This window comes from Vitis riparia, chromosome 9, assembly GCF_004353265.1.
Source record: "Vitis riparia cultivar Riparia Gloire de Montpellier isolate 1030 chromosome 9, EGFV_Vit.rip_1.0, whole genome shotgun sequence".
NCBI lineage: Eukaryota > Viridiplantae > Streptophyta > Magnoliopsida > Vitales > Vitaceae > Vitis > Vitis riparia.
In genome coordinates this window covers 1,218,366-1,237,599 of record NC_048439.1, presented here as the reverse complement: position 1 = coordinate 1,237,599, position 19,234 = coordinate 1,218,366, and the positions used below count along the sequence as shown (strand labels likewise).

General features: G+C 33.6%; 1 protein-coding gene across 6 annotated transcripts; it reads left to right on the top strand.

The window, feature by feature from the left end:
- Positions 1 to 943: 943 nt before the first annotated feature.
- LOC117922054 (GBF-interacting protein 1-like) lies at positions 944 to 12,381 on the top strand. Of its 6 annotated transcripts, XM_034840047.1 has the most exons (11): positions 944 to 1,315; positions 5,845 to 5,888; positions 6,613 to 6,736; positions 7,640 to 7,778; positions 8,421 to 9,025; positions 9,382 to 9,703; positions 10,050 to 10,308; positions 10,394 to 10,489; positions 11,080 to 11,357; positions 11,466 to 11,535; positions 11,868 to 12,381. In XM_034840047.1, the coding sequence occupies exons 1-11, from the start codon at positions 1,141 to 1,143 to the stop codon at positions 12,213 to 12,215; spliced, it is 2,460 nt and encodes an 819-aa protein (XP_034695938.1). In that variant the 5' UTR covers positions 944 to 1,140; the 3' UTR covers positions 12,216 to 12,381. The 6 variants fall into 6 exon arrangements, with proteins under 6 accessions (XP_034695938.1, XP_034695937.1, XP_034695935.1 ...); XM_034840046.1 differs by having other exon boundaries at positions 7,646 to 7,778; positions 11,080 to 11,535; XM_034840044.1 differs by having other exon boundaries at positions 11,080 to 11,535.
- The last annotated feature ends 6,853 nt before the right edge of the window (positions 12,382 to 19,234 follow it).

Here is a 19,234-nt window from a genome sequence, read left to right as displayed (position 1 = left end):
TAAGTCGACTTATACTGTAATTGGATCTTGTAGTAATACATTCAACAACCCCATTCCAATTTAGTCCATTATTCCTTCACTAATAACTAAGCTGATCAACCCGAAGTTCGATCTAATCTGATCTCTAACTCGAAGTCTTTCCCATAAAATTTAATTTTTAAACTTTGAGTTTGATTCATAATCGTATTCTTTAAATAAATAAATATGTTCATCTTTTTCTGAAATAAAACAACAAACACATAATACGATTATAAATTATAAATTGGTAAACCTAAATCAAGCTTGAGTCCAACTAGACTACTAAAATTAATTGCTTAAACCTATCTAAAAGCCAAGGTGAGTTGGGCCAACCTTATCAAGATAAATTCATACTAAATTTGTTGTCCTTTTTGTACATTTGATTTATGAAATCATATTTTTATTGTTCTATTTCTAAGGACAATAATAAACCCAATCAAAACCAATTAAAATCAATATCATCAATTGAACAAATGCTTAGTTTTGTTTCAATAAAAATGATATTTCAATAAGGGTTTCATTAATATTGGCAAAGTTACTAAAGAAAAATTAGGTAAAATACATATTATATTTTTAATTAAAAATATGTATCATGTGAAACAAATTAGGATTATGTGACACCACTTTAAGTCTAAAAATCATAGATTCTTAGTCAATCTCTTGTGAAAAAGGGTAACAACATGATTAGGGTTTAATCACAATCCTCCCAAATTCAAAAGATAACAATATGATTAGGGTTTAATCACAAATTTCTAAAATTATAAAACCCTAGTCAAATTTCCCACAATTGCATCAACAACCAATCAAACCCTGCCACGCAGGAATGAAGGGAGGGTATTTTCGAAATTTAAGACAGAAGCAGGGGCGGAAACCCGAAAACCATAATTAGGAAATTTCAAAGCGCCTCTATAAGTCTCTCTGAAGTAAAACGTTTTCAAAACCCTCGCTCCCATACCCCTCTCCCTCTTTCTCTAGCCGTTCTCTCCTCTTATTTTGCTTCGTCGTGTTCCATTGCTGTTGAGTTCGATTAGGGTTTGGACTCTAGTATTTTTGAGTATTTTTTTTGTTTTTTTTTTTTTTTTTTGAGTGTATTTTGAGTCTGTTATCGTTGCAAAGTCGGCGATGGTGTCCGGGTCGAGAATGGAAGGTGGGACGCAAATTCTGCCGGCTCGTGTCCGCAAAACCATTCAATCGATCAAAGAAATAGTGGGTAATCATTCGGATGCTGATATCTATGTGACGCTAAGAGAGACGAACATGGATCCTAATGAGACTACTCAGAAACTTCTTAATCAAGGTTACTCTTTTTTCGAGTCTCGGACTGTGATTTTTGTTTCTTGGTTTGTGTTTGGGTTTTATTTCGTGTGCGCGATAAATGGGTTGTGGTTTATATGAACTGATTTTGGCTGTGGAATTGGTGAATAGGTGTTTTTTGGTAAATGGGGTTTGCTTGGAATGTGGGCATAGTGAGTGGCGAAGTGTGGAATTGATGGTTCGGGGTGTACCGGGTTGGTCGAATTTGGGAGTTTGTTAAATGGGTTTTGGTTTATGTGAATTGATATTGACCATGGAATTGATATATGGGTTTTGCTTAGTTCATCTTATGATTTACTTCAATTTGAAGTTTGTGATTAAAATGATCATTATGGGGCGAGTTTTAGCTTAATGTTGTGTTTGGCTGGTGGGGAACACGAGGAAGGAAGAATTGGAGATTTTGTAAATTGGATATCCTTTTGTTTAGGACCAGGAAAAAATTAAAAAGAAGAAGAAAAAAGTCTACACAACTTTGCCTCATGCAACTTATTGCCTGATTGCTTTGGGTGCTTTCTTGACTAGTAGAAAGGTTAGAGTTTGGAAGATAGAGCAGGCTTATGTGGAAAACTTATTACACCGGGAGGTTGCCTTTTAATGAATTTATTTATCAGCTAGTACTAATGTTGATTTCTTAGCCAAGAGGGTTGCAACTTAATCGAGGTTTTGTCTTTGATATTCTTCAGGCCTTAGTCTTTCCTTCTATGTTGTCATTCCTCTGTTTCCTATCTCGTATTCTGGCATTTTTTTTTATATAACATGAAATTTTGTAGAAATTATGCCTCTGTAAAATTTTCAAAATGTTGTGCCTGCTATTACAATATCTCATATTTCAAATCTGGTGACATTAATAGTCAATATACTATTTTTAATATTTTTTTGCGACTTCTTATCATTATCATTAATAATAATGTGTGTTTCTATTTTGAAGTAAAATATATATTATAATAGTGTTTCAAAAACTAGCATTATATGACATTACTATAAAAAGTTTAAAATCATAGATGGACTCTTAGTCTATAACATATGATTCAGGTTATTTTGCAATCCTTCCCAAATTCTAAAAAACTATAGTCAGATTTCAAAAAATTGCGTCAACCACCAATCAAAATTTGCCACATAGGAATAGACAAAAGGGTATTTTTTCAATTTACAAGAAAACCAGGGGCGGAAACCCAGAATCCATAATTAGGAAATCTTAAAGCGCCTCTATAAGTCTCTCAGAAGTAAAACATTTTGAAAACCCTCTCTTGCCGCTCTTCCTTCTCTCTCTTCTTCTTCCATTGGTGGTGAGTTTGATTAGGGTTTGAAAGTCAGCAATGGCGTTTGATTCAAGAATGGAAGGAGGGATGCAAATTCTTCCACCTCAGGTCCACAAAACCATTCAATTGATCAAAGAAATAGTGGGTAATCATTCTGATGCTGACATCTATGTTGCACTAAGAGAGATGAACATGGATCCCAATGAGACTGTCCAGAAATTGCTTAATCAAGGTTTCTCCTTTTCCTGCTTTGGGCAGCTGTTTTTTGTTCTGCTTTGGTGTTATTTGGTGTGTGATAAATGGGTTTATTTGAACTGATTTTGGCTGTGCAATTGGTTAATAGGTGTTGTTTTGTGAATGGGGTTTGATTGGATTGTGGGGATTGTGTGTGAGGAAGTGTGAAATTGATGGTCAGGGATGTACTGGAGTTTGTCCAATTTGGGGGTTTGGTGAATGGGTTTTCGTTTATGTGTATGTGGAATTGATATCTGGGTTTTGCTTAATGTGATGTGGCAGAGAGTGGTTGGTTTTGTTGCAGTTGCTGAGTTTCTTCAATTTGAAGTTCGTGGTTGAAAGATGATTTTGTGGTTGAGCTTTTTTTTTTTAATCTTAAAATGTTGTGTTTGGCTGCTGGGAAAATGTTGGAAAAAAAAAGAATTGGAAATTTTGTACATTGGAAATGCTATTGTTTAGGACTGAAAATAAGAAAATATAAAAAAAGTACTCCAGGAAACTTAGCCTCATGCAACTTATTGCCTGATTGTTATGCTCATGAGCTTTTTGGTGCTTTCTTGAGTAGTAGTAAGGTTGGAGTGTGGAAAATAGAGCAGCAATATGTGGAGAAGGGCTGCATATGCATATTTATGAGAGATTAGAGATATCAATTATGTTCCTAGGCTGCTTTTTAATGGATTTATTTGTCATCTAATGTTAATGTTGAGATTTGCTTTTGATATTCTTTAGGCCATCTTTCCTTCTACCTTTGGTTTTTCTTTAGTTTCCTATCTTATATTCTTTTATTTTCTTTAAAAAGCATGGACTTTTGTATAAATCACACCTCACTGTAAAATTTTCACTAAAATTGGTATATTTATTGCAGACAAAGTTATGGGATTCCATATTACCGGTTGTGTCTTCTTTTATAGTATCTTATATTTCATATTCATATTTATTTTCTTTACCAATAATTTAATTGCTTTACGCAGAAACCCAAAAATTATATCATATCTGATTACATTAATTGTTAATATCATAATATTCTTTTTCTGTGGTTTCTCATTCATGTTATTAATAATGACATCTGTGTGTGTTACTGTTTTTGATTAAAATATATTTTATAATGTTGTTTCAGCCATGTGAAAAAAAAAAATTAGCATTATATGACATTACCATTAAAGTCTAAAAATTGTGGATTCAGTCTATCTATTATTGGATTGCTTTCTTCACTCAGAAACCCAAAATTATATCGTATCTGATAACATTAATAGTCAATGGCATATTTTTCTTGTTCTGTGATGTCTAATTCGTATTATTAATAATCTCGTCTGTGCGTGTTACATTTTCAATTAAAACATATTTTATAATGATGTTTCAGCCATGCGAAAAAAAAAAGCACTATATGACATTACTAGTAAAGTCTAAAAATTGTGGATGCAGTCTATCTCTTATTGAAAAAGACAACATGTGATCTGTGTTTAATGAAAATCCTTCCCAAATTATATATGCTAGTCAAATTTCCAAAACTTGCATCAACAGAGTCAAAACTCGCCACGTAGGAGTAGACAAAAGGGTATTTTCACAATTTAAGAGAAAACCAGGGGAAGAAACCCAAGACCCATGGTTCGGAAATTCCAAAGCATCTTTATAAGTCTCTCAGAAGTAGAAGTTTTCAAAACCCTAGCTTTCTGACTCTTCTCTCTCTAGCCCTTCTTCTTCCTTCTCTCCTTTGTTCTTCCATTAGTGTTTGGTTTGATTAGGGTTTTGATTGTGGTGTTCTCAGTTTTTCTTTTACCCTTTTTTTGGTGTGTATTTGGGTTTGTTGTGTTGCTAGAATAGGTGAATGGTGTCTGGTTTGAGAATTGAAGGTGGGATACAAATTTTCTCGGGTTGCATCTGCAAAACCATCCAAATGATAAAATAGGTAGTGGGTGATCATTCAGATCTTGATATCCATGTGATGCTAAGAGAGATGAACATGGATCCTAATGAGGTTGCCCAGAAACTGCTTAATCAAGGTTACTGGTTTTTGTGCTTTGAACGGATACTATTTTTTGTTTGTTTAGTATTACTTGGTGTGTGTAATAAATCGGTTTTTGTTTAATTGAATTGATTTTGACTGGAATTGGTGCATCGGTGTTATTTGGTAAATGCGGTTTGGTTGGAATGTGGGATAGTGACTGAGGAAGTGTGGAACTGATAGTCAGCGGTGCACTGAGTTTGTCCAATTTCACAGTTTGGTAATGGGTTTTAGTTTGTGTGTAATATGATTGCTTAATGTGTGGTGGGAGTGCTTGGTTGGTTTTCATTGCATGTGCGGAGTTTGTTCAATTTGATATTTGTGATTAAAAGGTAATTATGTGCTTGAGTTTTAGCTTAATGTTGTCTCTGGATGCTGTAAAAATGTAGGAAAAGAAAAAAGTGGAAATTTGTACATTGGATGTGCTATTGTTTAGGACTTAGGGAAAAGAAAAAAAACACTCCGAAGACAACTTTGTCTAATGCAACTTATTGCTTGATTGTTTTGCTCATGAGTATTTGGTGCTTTTCTTGAGTAGTAGTAAGGATGGAATTTGGAGAACAGAGCAGGGCTATGCAGAAAAAGGTGCATGTGTGCACCTTAATGGGATGGTGATATTGATTATGTTGTTAGGATGCCTTTTAATGGATTCGTTTATCAGCTACTGCTAATGTCGAGTTCTAAGACAATGGGGTTAAAACTTAATTGAGGCGTTGCCTCTCATATTCTTTAGGTTGTCTTTCCTTTCACATTTGGTCATTCTTCCATTTCCTATCTTGTGATCTTATCTTTCTTTAATAAAATTTCATTTATTTAAATAAATGCTGTGTTCTTTTTTGTAAGCCTGCGTTGCATATTGTTAATAGTTTTATATTTTTTATTATTATTGTTGTTATTGTTTTTAATTTTAATTTGTTTTACTTCTGGTTGATACTTTCAAGTTTCTCTTGTTAACTTTTTACCAGATTATATACATGCAATATCTTAATGTGGGCACTCTTCTTTTCTCTTGCTTAGATCCATTTCACGAGGTGAAGAGAAAAAGGGACAAGAAGAAAGAGGTATTATTTTGTGTGAATTTTTTTATCTTCTTGGCCTTTTGCTTTATGTGAAGAAGTACTGCACCATTTGATATTGGTTGTGTTTTTCCTTCGGTTTTACCTTTTCTCTTTAGTAACTTTGTTTTACTATTTCATACTAACTAGTTATTTCTGTAGATGGGATGTGTTGATCAGCATTTCCTTTTTTCTCATATGAAATACATAATATTTCAACTTGAATGAAAATTTTGTTCAACTGTTATCCTTCGATCAAGCTCTAAAATGCTTTGAAATATTTTTCAAAATCAATTGTATTAGTGGAATCGAGTCAACTGTTTCAAGTTTAGTAAGATTATGTTTTTATGCAAGAAATTGGTAATCTGTTGCATTCTAGGAACTTTGAACCACTTTATTTGACTGATAAGTTATCATGATAATTATTTTCTTCTGAATGCTGAAGTAAACTAGCAGATTATTCTGTAAAGTAAAACTTGACAGAGACTTAAGAATTAGTTTTAGACAATCATTTTCCCTGTTTCAAGGGAATTTTTTTCTATCTCTATGCAAGACGTGTAATATCCTTAATGGTTGTATAACCTTTTTTTTCTGCAAACTAATTTTACTGCTGCTGCTTTCTTTTAGATATAAGTTATATTTGAAACTTAATAAGGGATGTTAATTATTTAAGGAAATTTATCTCAATTTGACATTTGAGTAACAAATAACCATATGCTTATGACCTCAGAGTACAGGGTACAAGCGTCCCACAGAGCCAAGAATATATATTGAGAATGTAGGTCAAGGAAAATTTCGTAGTTTCCCTGATCGTAATGTTCGAAGGGGAGGTTACTCTCGAAGTACTGTACCTGGTAATGCAAAAACATATCAATTTTATCATTCGTTTGTCTTGGAATTGCTTTACTTGACTGTATGTTTCCTTCTAAGCGAGGTATTAAGTATCAATCAATGTTCATGCCATTTCCTTTTGCTGCAATTCGGCAATACTGGCCGATCTCCATAAGGAAACCAGCCATCTGTTGCTCAATGCAAATATGCATAGTTAAGGGATAATAGATGGGTGGATTGCATCATACGCTTATATCCAGAACTCCTGACCTTTTTGGTATAAGAGCAATAAAAGAAAAATGATTTTCAGCTATCTGAAATCTTGCTTCTTAGAGTTTCCTTCATCTGGATCATAAAATCTGTCTAGATTGTATTCCAATATCTTATATAGAAAGCAATACTGCATTTCTTCTAGTATGTATTTCAGAAATTTTTTTATTTTCAACCCGGCTTTATTAAAAGTGTTTTGGTTCCATTTATTTCTTTTTCCTTGATAAAATGCTTGACCTGCTTGATGCTTCCTGATGCTTATTTCTTGCCATAGTTTTAGAGATCTTTTTTCTCTGTTCTATTCCTGCATTATTTTAGAATTCAATTCCTCTTCCTTTTTATTAGTATTTGTTTCTATTTTGCTTGATTAAGCACAATTTTTGTTTCCGTTTCTTGTCTTTTTAGGGGTAGCCTTTTTATATCGTGATTTTGCAACTTAGGATTCACTTCATGCTATATGTTTCTTATACTGTATTTTCACAACTTCAGATTCACTCCATGCTATATGTTTTCTATTTCCTGTGCACATTTTGTTCCAAATTTTTTATTTTTGTAAATTGATTGTGTCAGCTCCTTATAATGGTATATGGTTAGCTGACTATACATCTGGAATCATTTTTAATTGGTGCCCTAGCTGATGGTTAGAATCTTGCTAGATGCAGGAATTGGCCGGGAGTTTCGTGTTGTGAGAGACAACAGAGTTAATCAAACTACAAATAGAGATATGAAACCTGTTTCTCCACAATTGGCTACATCTGCCAATGAGCAAGTTATCTCAAATATTTCTGAAAAGGGGTATGTTTTTTTCTTTGTTTTATCTATGTTCAAGGTCCTGGTTTTAGGTTTAGGTCCTATATAAAAATAAAGTTGTTTTGCATTCAGAAAATCAACTTCATATTGCAGAAACTATGACATTCTGTTCAAGTTTGTTTTTCAGCATTGAAGTTAAAAGTACCCTTTATTTTAGAGGAGGTATTGAGTATTGGTTATTAGTGTTGCACTATCCCAGCTAAAACCTTGCCAATGTTTTTTTCTACAGACTTAGAAAATAAAATAAAATAGGGCACAAGTTGTTTTCACTTTGTTATTTCCTTGTGAAAATGTTTCCACTTAAAAATAGTGCTCATGCTTGTGTCCTGATATTTGGCTGGAGCCCTGAAAATAAAATGAATGCCTTCCTACAGGGTATTTTGAAATTTCCTGGAGTTTAAAAAGGCCCTCTACTTCAATGCCTGTCATATAGTCTGGCTCTTCCTTTGTAGTTCTATTTATGTATCAGTGGCAATGTTTTCAATTATCATGTTACTATTTACCTTTATGTTGAAAACATTGACCAGTTTTACTTTTTCTGTGAAACTGGATTCTTTTCAGTGGCTACTTTTGCGCATACTATGCATTGTAAATTGACTCATCATGCTCCTTGTTTAACTCTTCCAGCAACTCAACAGGGACTTCAAACAATCAGAAGCCCTCAAGTGGACGGCAGTCATCGCAATCTTTAAATGGGCCAACTGATGCACGTCCTGGGATTCCACAAGATGCTAATTCAAGTGGCTCTAATAGGAAAGAGTTATTAGAGGAGAGGCAAGCAACCATTCCAAATGCAGTTTCGCGAGTGCAGGCAGTGAAGCCAAATGATTCTCAACCATATTCAGCATCACTTGCCTCAAACAGTTCTGTTGTAGGGGTTTATTCTTCTTCATCGGATCCAGTTCACGTGCCATCTCCAGACTCTCGATCATCTGCTATTGTTGGGGCTATTAAGCGTGAAGTTGGGGTGGTGGGTGTTCGCCGACAATCTACTGAAAACTCTGTTAAACATTCATCCGCACCAAGCAGTTCGTTGCCCAGTTCACTTTTGGGAAGAGAGAATTCCCCATCTACTGAACCATTTCGTCCTTTTAATGCAATTCCTAAGAGTGACCAACCAAGGCAAACAACTGTTCCTGATCCTGTTATTCCCAGCATGCCAGTAAACAGATCTTTCTTGGGTAATCAGTATGGTAGCCGGCCTCATCAACAACCTGTGGGTCATCAGAAAGGTATGTTAACCATGAATTTTTATGTTACTGAGGTGGTCATTGAATATGATAATATGCCAACTTCTGATGGTTTTGGGAATACAGTTTTTAAGTCTCTCATCTTTCAGTTGTTTATAAGATTAGAGATTGGATTTTTGTTTCTATTTCTTTCGTAAGGTTGAGCTTGCATAGATCTTGGATTAAACTTGTTTTTGTGCACTAATTTATACTGATCGGAAATCTTGTAGTTCTAATTGTGTGTATCTGAAACCAGAGTGGTTGCCAGCCGTTTAAAATCTATCTTCATCACTGTTGCCTTTCATTTATGCTTGTTTCTAAATCTTTTGAGGCAGAAATGACATGAGCTTTTGATGCAGCTCCCCAGCCTAATAAGGAGTGGAAACCAAAATCGAGTCAAAAGTCAAGTCACATCATCCCTGGGGTAATTGGAACTCCTGCAAAATCTGTTTCACCTCGTGCTGATAATTTGAAGGACTTGGAATCAGAGACAGCTAAATTACAAGATAAGCTTTCACAAGCAAGCATCAGTGAGAATCAGAATGTAATCATTGCACAGCATATTCGAGTCCCCGAGACCGATCGCTGCCGGCTTACCTTTGGTAGCTTTGGAGCAGATTTTGCATCTGGGTTTCAAGCTGTTGGAAATGCAGATGAACCAAGTGCAGAACCTTCTGCAAGGTTGGTGTTATTACCATGATTTGCATAAGCATGATTTTTGGGTACTGTATAAATCTCAAGTTTTCGGGAATTAAGAATTGTCCTTAATATTCTGTGAATTTAGGAATCATAAGTGACTGACTTAGATGTTACAATAAGATAGGTATGTGTGGATACAGTGTTGAATATAATCCTATAGGCTTAACACTGCATAAATCATGATATTAGTTCTGTGAATTTTACCACAATGCTTATAAACACATACTTTAGCTATATAGAAAAATTAATCAAAATTTCCTAAGAGATTATGATATTTTTTGCAAACAATTTACTTGAGCTCAGAATAATATGGTAATGTGAATGGCAGTTTATCGGCATCACCACCAGAATCTTCCAGTGATGATGGCAGCGAGCAGTTTGATCTGGCTGCCATTGATATAAATTCTGGGACTGCTTCACCTGAATCTGGCGAAGCTTCTGAGCATCAATTGCCTGATAAAAAGGAGTCTTCAAGTCCTCAAAATTTGGAAAACTATGCAGATATTGGATTGGTTCGAGAAAGTAGCCCATCTTATACTCCAGAGTCACAACAGCAGCAAGAACATCATGTCTTGCCGAGTTTTCCTGTGAGTTTAGTCCAATGATTAATAATTCTTTTATTCTATCCTGGTTCTTGTGATGAGACATTCTGACTTGCTATCTGTTTGGTAGCATGCATATGATCCCCAGGCTGGTTATGATATTCCGTACTTCAGACCCACAATGGATGAAACAGTACGAGGGCAGGGTTTACCATCTCCCCAGGAGGTAAATTAGAATATCATGTTACTTTTACTTTCGAATTTGTTTTTGAAAGGAAAATTATATTTCTATACTAATCTAAACTATCAATGAGATATAGCACAAATGAAGATTTAAGGAATGATCATCCATTACCAAACCTTTGCACCAAACTTTAAAAATATTTTCTTTTTTGCTAGATGGTCAGAAAGCAAACATTAAAGAGTCATCTTCCAGGTCTACCTTGTGCCTGACCCACAAAACTTCCATGCAACCCAATGTTATTTTGAAATTTTCAAAATAGTCTGTTTCCTATTTCATGTACAGACACTTGTGCATTGTGTTTCCTTTGTAATTTCTATTGCTTTGAACGGGCAAAGGCAAGTTGCCTCATGCTTTGCACTGGTGTCATTCAACCTTTTAAACCGTCATTGGACTAGAAGTTTGGTTTTTAATTCTCTGGATTATGTCTTTAACTTCTCAAAATTGTGTATTAGCTGTTTTGGCTTGGAAAATGTTCTACTAAAGGGAGACACCCTAGGCATTATTTTGTGTGTCACAGTTGGCAGATTAAGTTGTCAATAATTATCCATTTAATGGTGTATTTTCACTTGCAGGCCTTAGCCTCACATACAGCTAACAGCATCCCGGCATCATCAATAGCCATGGTACAACAACAGCAACAGCAACCACCAGTGCCCCAGATGTATCAGCAAGTTCATGTTCCTCATTTTGCTAATCTAATGCCATATCGCCAGTTCCTCTCACCAGTTTACGTCCCACCAATGGCCATGCCTGGCTATTCTAGTAACCCTGCTTACACTCATCCTTCAAATGCCAACAGTTACCTGCTGATGCCTGGAGGGAGCTCCCATCTTGGTGCAAACGGACTCAAGTATGGAATCCAGCAGTTAAAGCCTGTTCCTGCTGGCAGTCCCACAGGGTTTGGAAATTTTACTAATCCAACTGGGTATGCTATTAATGCTCCTGGTGTTGTTGGCAGTGCAACTGGACTTGAAGATTCATCCCGGCTCAAGTACAAAGATGGCAACATTTACGTTCCAAATCCACAGGTAAAATCACATCTTGTGTGTCTATAGCCATCGATTTAGTATTTTTTTTGCATCACTTAGGTCATAGATGGTGTGTTGAACTTCACCCTACTCAAATGGTTCCATATATCACATTTGAGTTGGGTTCTTATAGAAAAAACAGTAAAATAGCATGCTTTTTTGAACGTATTTTTGAGCCTCTAGCAGCATATGCATGTGAGCATAATGGGCTTTTCAATTAAGTTTGAACTAATAAGCCAATTAGAAGTTGTCATATTTCTCTTTGTATATCGTAATTTGATCTATGATAGGATAAATCTTAGTTCTCCATTTCTTGTTCTTTGACCTAACAGGCTGAGACATCGGAAATTTGGATCCAGAACCCGAGGGAGCTTCCGGGTCTTCAATCTGCTCCATACTACAACATGCCTGCCCAAACCCCTCATGCTGCTTATATGCCTTCCCACACAGGCCATGCATCCTTCAATGCAGCTGCAGCAGCAGCCCAATCTTCTCACATGCAGTTCCCCGGGCTGTACCACCCTCCTCCACAGCCTGCTGCAATGGCAAGCCCCCACCATCTAGGCCCTCCCATGGGTGGTAACGTTGGAGTTGGGGTGGCAGCAGCAGCGCCCGGCCCTCAGGTGGGTGCCTATCAGCAGCCTCAGCTGGGTCATCTCAACTGGACCACAAACTTCTGATACCAAGAAAGTAATGCCTCACCCAGTCTCCAAATCCCTTGCCAAGGGACTGAAGAAGTGTTAGCTATAGAAGTTGCTAGTTTTTTTTTTTTACTTTGTGAAATGAGAAAAACCCATAATCATCTTTTTCTATTTAAATGCATCATGTTTTTCAATTTCCCATTAAGTTATCTGCTTCCCTTCCCTCTTTCATCACTTTTGATATTAACCCACATGGGTATCTGGGTCTCTGAGTCCTGTTCCAGTGAGAAATGGTAAAGATAAGAGGTGGGTTGTGGATGATATGGATGCTGGCCTTAACCCCTTTTGCCACAGGAGAAAAAAGCAAAAGAAAGAAAGAAAGGGTTTGATCTGTGTCTCATTCTGGGGTTGTGGGGGTTGTCTATAGGTATCTGCAGATGTTAATTTTTTTTTTTTTTAAGCCCTAGGGATCACCACCACACCCCTTTTCATGATTTCATGCTCTCTTCTGTTCTCACTTCACACCCACCTTTAATTCTATACAGCCCCACAATGTGTGAGTCTCTCTTCCTTTCTCTTCCTCTCTCTCTCTCTCTCTCTCTCTCAAGTTTCTGTCTCTCATTGGCTCTACCCAACGGCTATGCCCATTTCATATCTCATTTCCATTCACCTTTTCAGAATTCTCATTTGAACTCAAATCTCCTACCCACACACCATTGCATTGAGAAAAGCAGGTGTGTCTCTTTCTCTCAAAAGCCCATATCAATTTACAGGTTTTATTTAAATATTTTTGAAAGTTGTTTTAGGGTTTTAAACTTATTTTTGAAAGTTGTTTTAGGGTTTTAAACTCCTCAAAGCAAGAGAATGTTATTGTTTGGAAACTATTTTTGAAAACATTTTTTCTTGAATAATTTTGAGATGATTTCAGTTGTAATTTAGTGTTTTGAATAGTAATTGAAAAGATAGAAAATAAAATTTAAATAAAAAGAAAATGAAAAATAGGAGTAAATAATAAATATGGTGGTACAAGTCATATTCCATGCTGAATGAGAGACGAGGCTTTTGAGGTTTTGAAAAATATAGGTGGGTAACTGCGAAAGAGGTGGGGCCAAAACTGAAGAGGAGCACGTGCCAGAACTGACAAGTGGCAGAGGATCACGTGGCGATGGTGGGGGTGGGAGTCCTCTATTGGAGGGAACACCTGAACCACACTTCATTATTGGCACTCGTGCACCTCTCATTGGGCCCCACCTTTCATTTTTTGTTTTATTTATTTTAAATTTTTGGGGAAACACACACCGTACAACTCAGAACTCACTGACAGTTTTCCTTACTTTTCTAAATACTTTTTATTTTAATTTTTTTTAAAAAATAAAAATTATTATTATTTTAATTAAGGAAACATGTTTAACAATTTCATTAATTTGTTTCATATTTTTGTATTTGTTAAACAAACCCATCATTGTTTATTAAACTTTTTTTGAAAATAAATTTCTATTTTTTAAAATAAAAAATAATTTTCTAACTCAAAAAAACATTTAACTAACAAATTTAAAGTGTTTTTATTTTTATTTTCATACATAAAGAATGCTTTAAAATTTATCGAATGCTTTAAAATTTATCTATTATATATAATATACATAATATTTATGATAAATAAGCCAAAAAAATAATTTATATTTAAATTCCCAAACAAATTTTTAAATGATTGACAAAAGTTATTTTTGAGAATGGCTTTCGAAAATATTATCTAACAAATCCTATATTTCATATAAAAAAATTACTATTTTTTTTAAATGGATGATAAAATAATTTATTTTATTATATCAAACGTAAGATAAGATACGTTATTTAATCTCTTATATTATTTAGTGTTATATGTTACAAACCAAACACAAGTTAATAGTAAAAATTTGAAAAAATAAATTAAAGTTGAAATAAAAACTTTATGGATTGAACATATTAGAAGGTTTTTATTAAACATTATACAACTTTTGGTCTAAATTTAAAAGCATTTTTTTAAAAATTAATTTTGATATTTTTAAAAAATAAAAGATGGTATATAAGCTTTTTTAAAATATAAAAAATAATTTTTGTTAATATTTTTTTTTCCTTTTCTCAAGTTTTTTTTAAAAAATATAAAAATAATTTATTAATTTTAAATTTATTTTTTATTCACTTTTGTCTTTTCTAGAACCACAAATAGGTTAATCTTCAAAGAGCCAATGAAAATTGAACAAGTTATGCAAACTCTTACTTTATCATGACAGAGACCAAAAAAAAGAACACAAGACCCATGACAGCAAATTAGGGTTTCGGCAACTAGCTAGGGCTAAGCTTGGGTGACCCACACATGGAAACGGGGATAGACAAGGATAATAATACAAAAGAGCATAGTCCCTTCAATGAAGGCATCTTTTAGGTTTAGGTCTTTTTAGAGTTGACAATGAAATTTGATTCTAGTAAGGAAACCATCAAACCCACCACCCACCACCCATGACCCATCCCTCCTCCTCCTCCTCCTCCTCCATCACCACCACCACCACCACCACCACCACCACCCTTGACCTACCCTAGTAGCTGTTCTCCTATACAACATGATGTGTACCTCAAACACAAAGGCAAAAGGGCACATGCATGACCTCTCTCAATCAAAACTAACAACTACAACTCCTACTGCTACTACAGAAAAAGTGATCATCATCATCATCATCACTTTTGTGAATATATCACTCCCTTCTGTGTGTTCCCACTTCCCACTTCCCACTTAGTTCTGACTCCTCAGTGGCCATTTCTTGATGGGTTTTGGTGTTTTTCATTTGGGTTAGGCTGAGGCATACTTGTGTGGGTGTGGACAACTTTGATCATGTGAAAGCAAACAAAAAGAATCAGAGCTTGTAAGAAACCCTAAAGCCACCTCTTTTTGAGTATATTCTGGTAAAACCCTTTGAAGCTTTTGTATGCCACTGTGCATATATGGGTGGATTTAAGTTAACCTCTTTATATATATATACCACATATATTAAAATTATTAGGAGAAGTTTTAGAATTTTTAGAATTTTTTGGTAGATTTATTCTAATAATGCATGGTTACTAAAAGCATAGCTTTTATTAATAGCATATTTTTCATCAAAATTTTAATAGAAAATCGATTATGTTTAGATACAACCCGATCGAGAAAATGTTTTTTATAGTATTTTTTTTTTAATGTACGTGTTATATATAATAGAAAATAAATTAAACATAATCATGTGAGTTAAGTAAATTAAATGAGAACTTAGTGAAGAAGAAAATGGTGAAGAAATTAATAACAAGGGGACAAGAGAGACAATATTGGGAGTAAGCAAAGATTGAATGATGAGAGAATATATTTCTAGGCATTTGTCTTTTAAATCTTGATGAGCTTTTAATATTATACCTTACATGTGATGCTATATGCTGTCTAGTATTGTCTAGTATAGTGGGTGGTGGTGGTGATGGTGGTGGTAGCTAAGTGGTGGTGGTGGTGGTGGTGGTGAAGGAGATGTATGAAGTATACATCCACCCACCAAGCGTACATTCTTAGTTGGGATCATGAGGAATGAATATGGGCAAACACCTTTTTTTTTTCCTTGGTTTTGGACTTTGTCAATTATTCATTTCTAGACTTTTAGTAGGGTTTTGGTCCCCAAATTGGCTATCCATGATGTAAATGGAATCTCTTCTCTCATTTCTTGCCTCCATCAATTTGAAGGAATCTCACATCATCTCATGGACTTGATTAATTTCTTAAGTAGTGTCGTTTTCTTTCAATAAGTTTGTTTGCTTAGGTATATTAAGAAATATTCTTTGTTTGTCGATTCGTAATAGTAATTAATCTATGTAGTTGAAATTACCTTAAACTAGTCTCTATAACTTCTGTTCGACATAATTTGAGATTATCAGAAGTATTTTCTAATATTTGAAAGTACTTTTTTTTATATAAATTAAACGTTTATACTAATAGTAAAAACTCTATAAACCCACTTTTACAAGAATCAACTTCCAAACAAACCCTAAAAATGCATAAAATGAGTACCGTAACTTAAAATCTAAAACCATGAAGTAACGATGGAATAATATATATCAAATTGACATAAACAAAACACTACTTTGAGTAAAACCCGTCCTTGGATGCCTCAATCTCAACCCATCTAAGAAGAAAAATAATTCAGAGAAAGGATGTGAATGATGGTGACAGGTACAAGTTCGTAAAATGACTTGGTACGAATGATTTAGAGAAAGCATGCATCAAGTGGGTGTCTACACCATAATAATTTACACACAAAAGCATAGAATATGAAGCCCAAGTGTGTAGATTTGTCGTAAGATTGAAGCGAAGAAGAAGAGAGGGCCGGGCAAATGAAATGAGTGAAGAATGCATGTGAAAATGAGAGGGCAATGCACACGGGGACGTTGCTTTATTCACTCTTTTTCTATAGTTTATCATTATTCTTATCTTCTTTAATTAATTCCCACTTTTTTAATATTTTTAAAATTTTTAATTTCCTAATCGTCTTTTCTTTAACTAAATCGATCAAATCAAATCTTCTTTGTTTTTTGTTTTGGTGTCATGGATGGATAGATAGATACTCGTTCTCTCTCTCTCTTTATGTATACAAAAGTTGAAGAGACCCACGAGTGCAATGATTGTGGATTTGAGCTTTGCCCACTACCTACAGTTTTTCTTCTATCTCTAGGCCTAGGTCACACCCCACACATTCATCAATTGACTATACATTTTCTTCCAACCAAGAGCATGGGTATATCTATATATATATATATATATATATATATATATATATATAATATGATATTAAAAACTTTATGCTATCCTAGCCAACTTTGAATTTTATATTTTGATGTAATTTGGACGGTTGAAATAAATACAAAAAGAAAGCAATCATCCCCTTTGATTTTATAGATATTATCCATTTCAAGCCTAAAAAAAGTCTTACGATTTTAAAAATCGTCTATTTTATTGAAGGAAATTCATATTATCCTCGTACAAATACAATATTTTCATTATATCTTACTATAAGATCAAATAGATAGATACCTCATAGAGGATTTTATCACTTTAAAATGTGTCTATTTAACTAAAATGAGAATATATATATATATATATAGTATCAGTAAATTTTTTTCCATGTCCAAAATCAAAATAAAATAAAACAACTACAAAGAAATATAAGAGTGCGTTTGTCAGTTATTTTAAAAAGTATTTCTAACATTTTTAATATTTGTAAAATAAAAATTTTCAAGTATTAAAAATACTAAAAATACTTTTCAAAATCATTACTAAATACACTCTAAGTTTATTTTACCCATATGATTACTTATACGATTACCCAAATATAGATAAACCCATATAATATATGATATATGATAAAAAATTTTCCTATTGATTTTTAGTTCATGTGTTTTTGGAAATTCGACATGTAACTATTTTGAATCTTTTTAGGGGTGTATAAATATAAAAAATATGTTTTTACCCAAAAAAAAAAATGATAGAGAGGATCAGGGCTTTGTTTAGGAACGTTTTTAAAAATAGTTCTTGAAAAACAAATTTTAAGTAATAACATATATTTTAGAATAAATTTAAATCTTGAAAATTTTTCAATCCATTTTTAATGTTTCTATTATACGTCGTGTTCTATTTCCATCATATTTTTATAATTACCATTTAAAACAATTCATATATTTTTTTTAAATAACTCTTAGTATATAATATTTTATTTTCAAACACAATCCTCAAAAACCAATTAAAATATTTTTTAAAAACAACATATTTTTTAAATAATTCTCAAACAATTTCCAAACACAACCTTAACATTTTTTAATATATATATATATATATATATATAATTTTTATTAAAAAAAAAAAAAAAAAAAAAAGCAGGTGACAAATCATTTCAATTTATAAGAGTGGACTCCGATGTCCATTATCAAACCCAATAAATGCTCACAAATTCTACCAGTAGAAATCAATGCCAGTAAGATCTTTCCCCGTCAAGGAAGATCTCTCAGTGGCTGGGCGGATTTCCTTGACACCACTGCCTCAACAGAGAAAAATAAAGATGAAGTTTGCCATACTAAAAAATAGGACAGTATGGTAAATACCTAGACCACTGAAATCAATTCTCATTTGGATACCAAATTCAATGCCTTATTAATATATATATATATAGATAGTTAAAATATGAAGAAAAAAAATTACCATAAATATTATTAATGTGTGAACATTATTTTTACTGCCCCATATTAATTCTTTATATAAAAAAATATATTAAATATTTTTCAAATATTAGGTACAACAAATCTTATGTATATACCTGCTTTTCTTAAATTCTTTAACTATACCAAGCCCTATAAATATCTAACCAACATACCAAGCTATCATGGAAAGCCACCAAAATAGGTTAAAAATCGATTAAAAAAAATATAAATATTTTTTTCGAATCCCGAAATAAACTAAATCCAAGAATAAGAAGGATTTCAATAAATTATTTTTTATAAAGATTTTAATTCTTTTTTTAAAAAAATAATAATAATGATAATAGTGTAGAATGAATTCATCCTTCTAATCAAATGAATTGGCTCCCACTCTCGAATTCCCCTTAGACATCCCCCATTGTCTAACTTCGAAGTTACAACCTACCTTTGGAATATTCAAAAGACACAAAATCATGATTAAAAGTCTTATATCTTTTACTTTATTGTAAATTTTTTTTGAATTAACCCTAAGTAAATATCAATAAGGAAGTGTTGGGAAATTTTTTCAATATTGGTGTGACCCATACACTTCAATAATTTACCCTCCTTTCCAAGAAAAAAAGCAAAGGATCTTACGTCACTTCATGTGAAGGGGAAGTTAATTAATATTAATATAAAAATAAATCGTAAATAAAAGGAATAAGATATTGATATGTGTGTGCCACGTCATGGGAGCCAACCTGGCAGGGGTTGAGGTAGGATTTGTGGTTCACGCGCTTGAAGGGGATATAAGAGCGAGTGCAGGAGAGAGACACAGAGCTCTC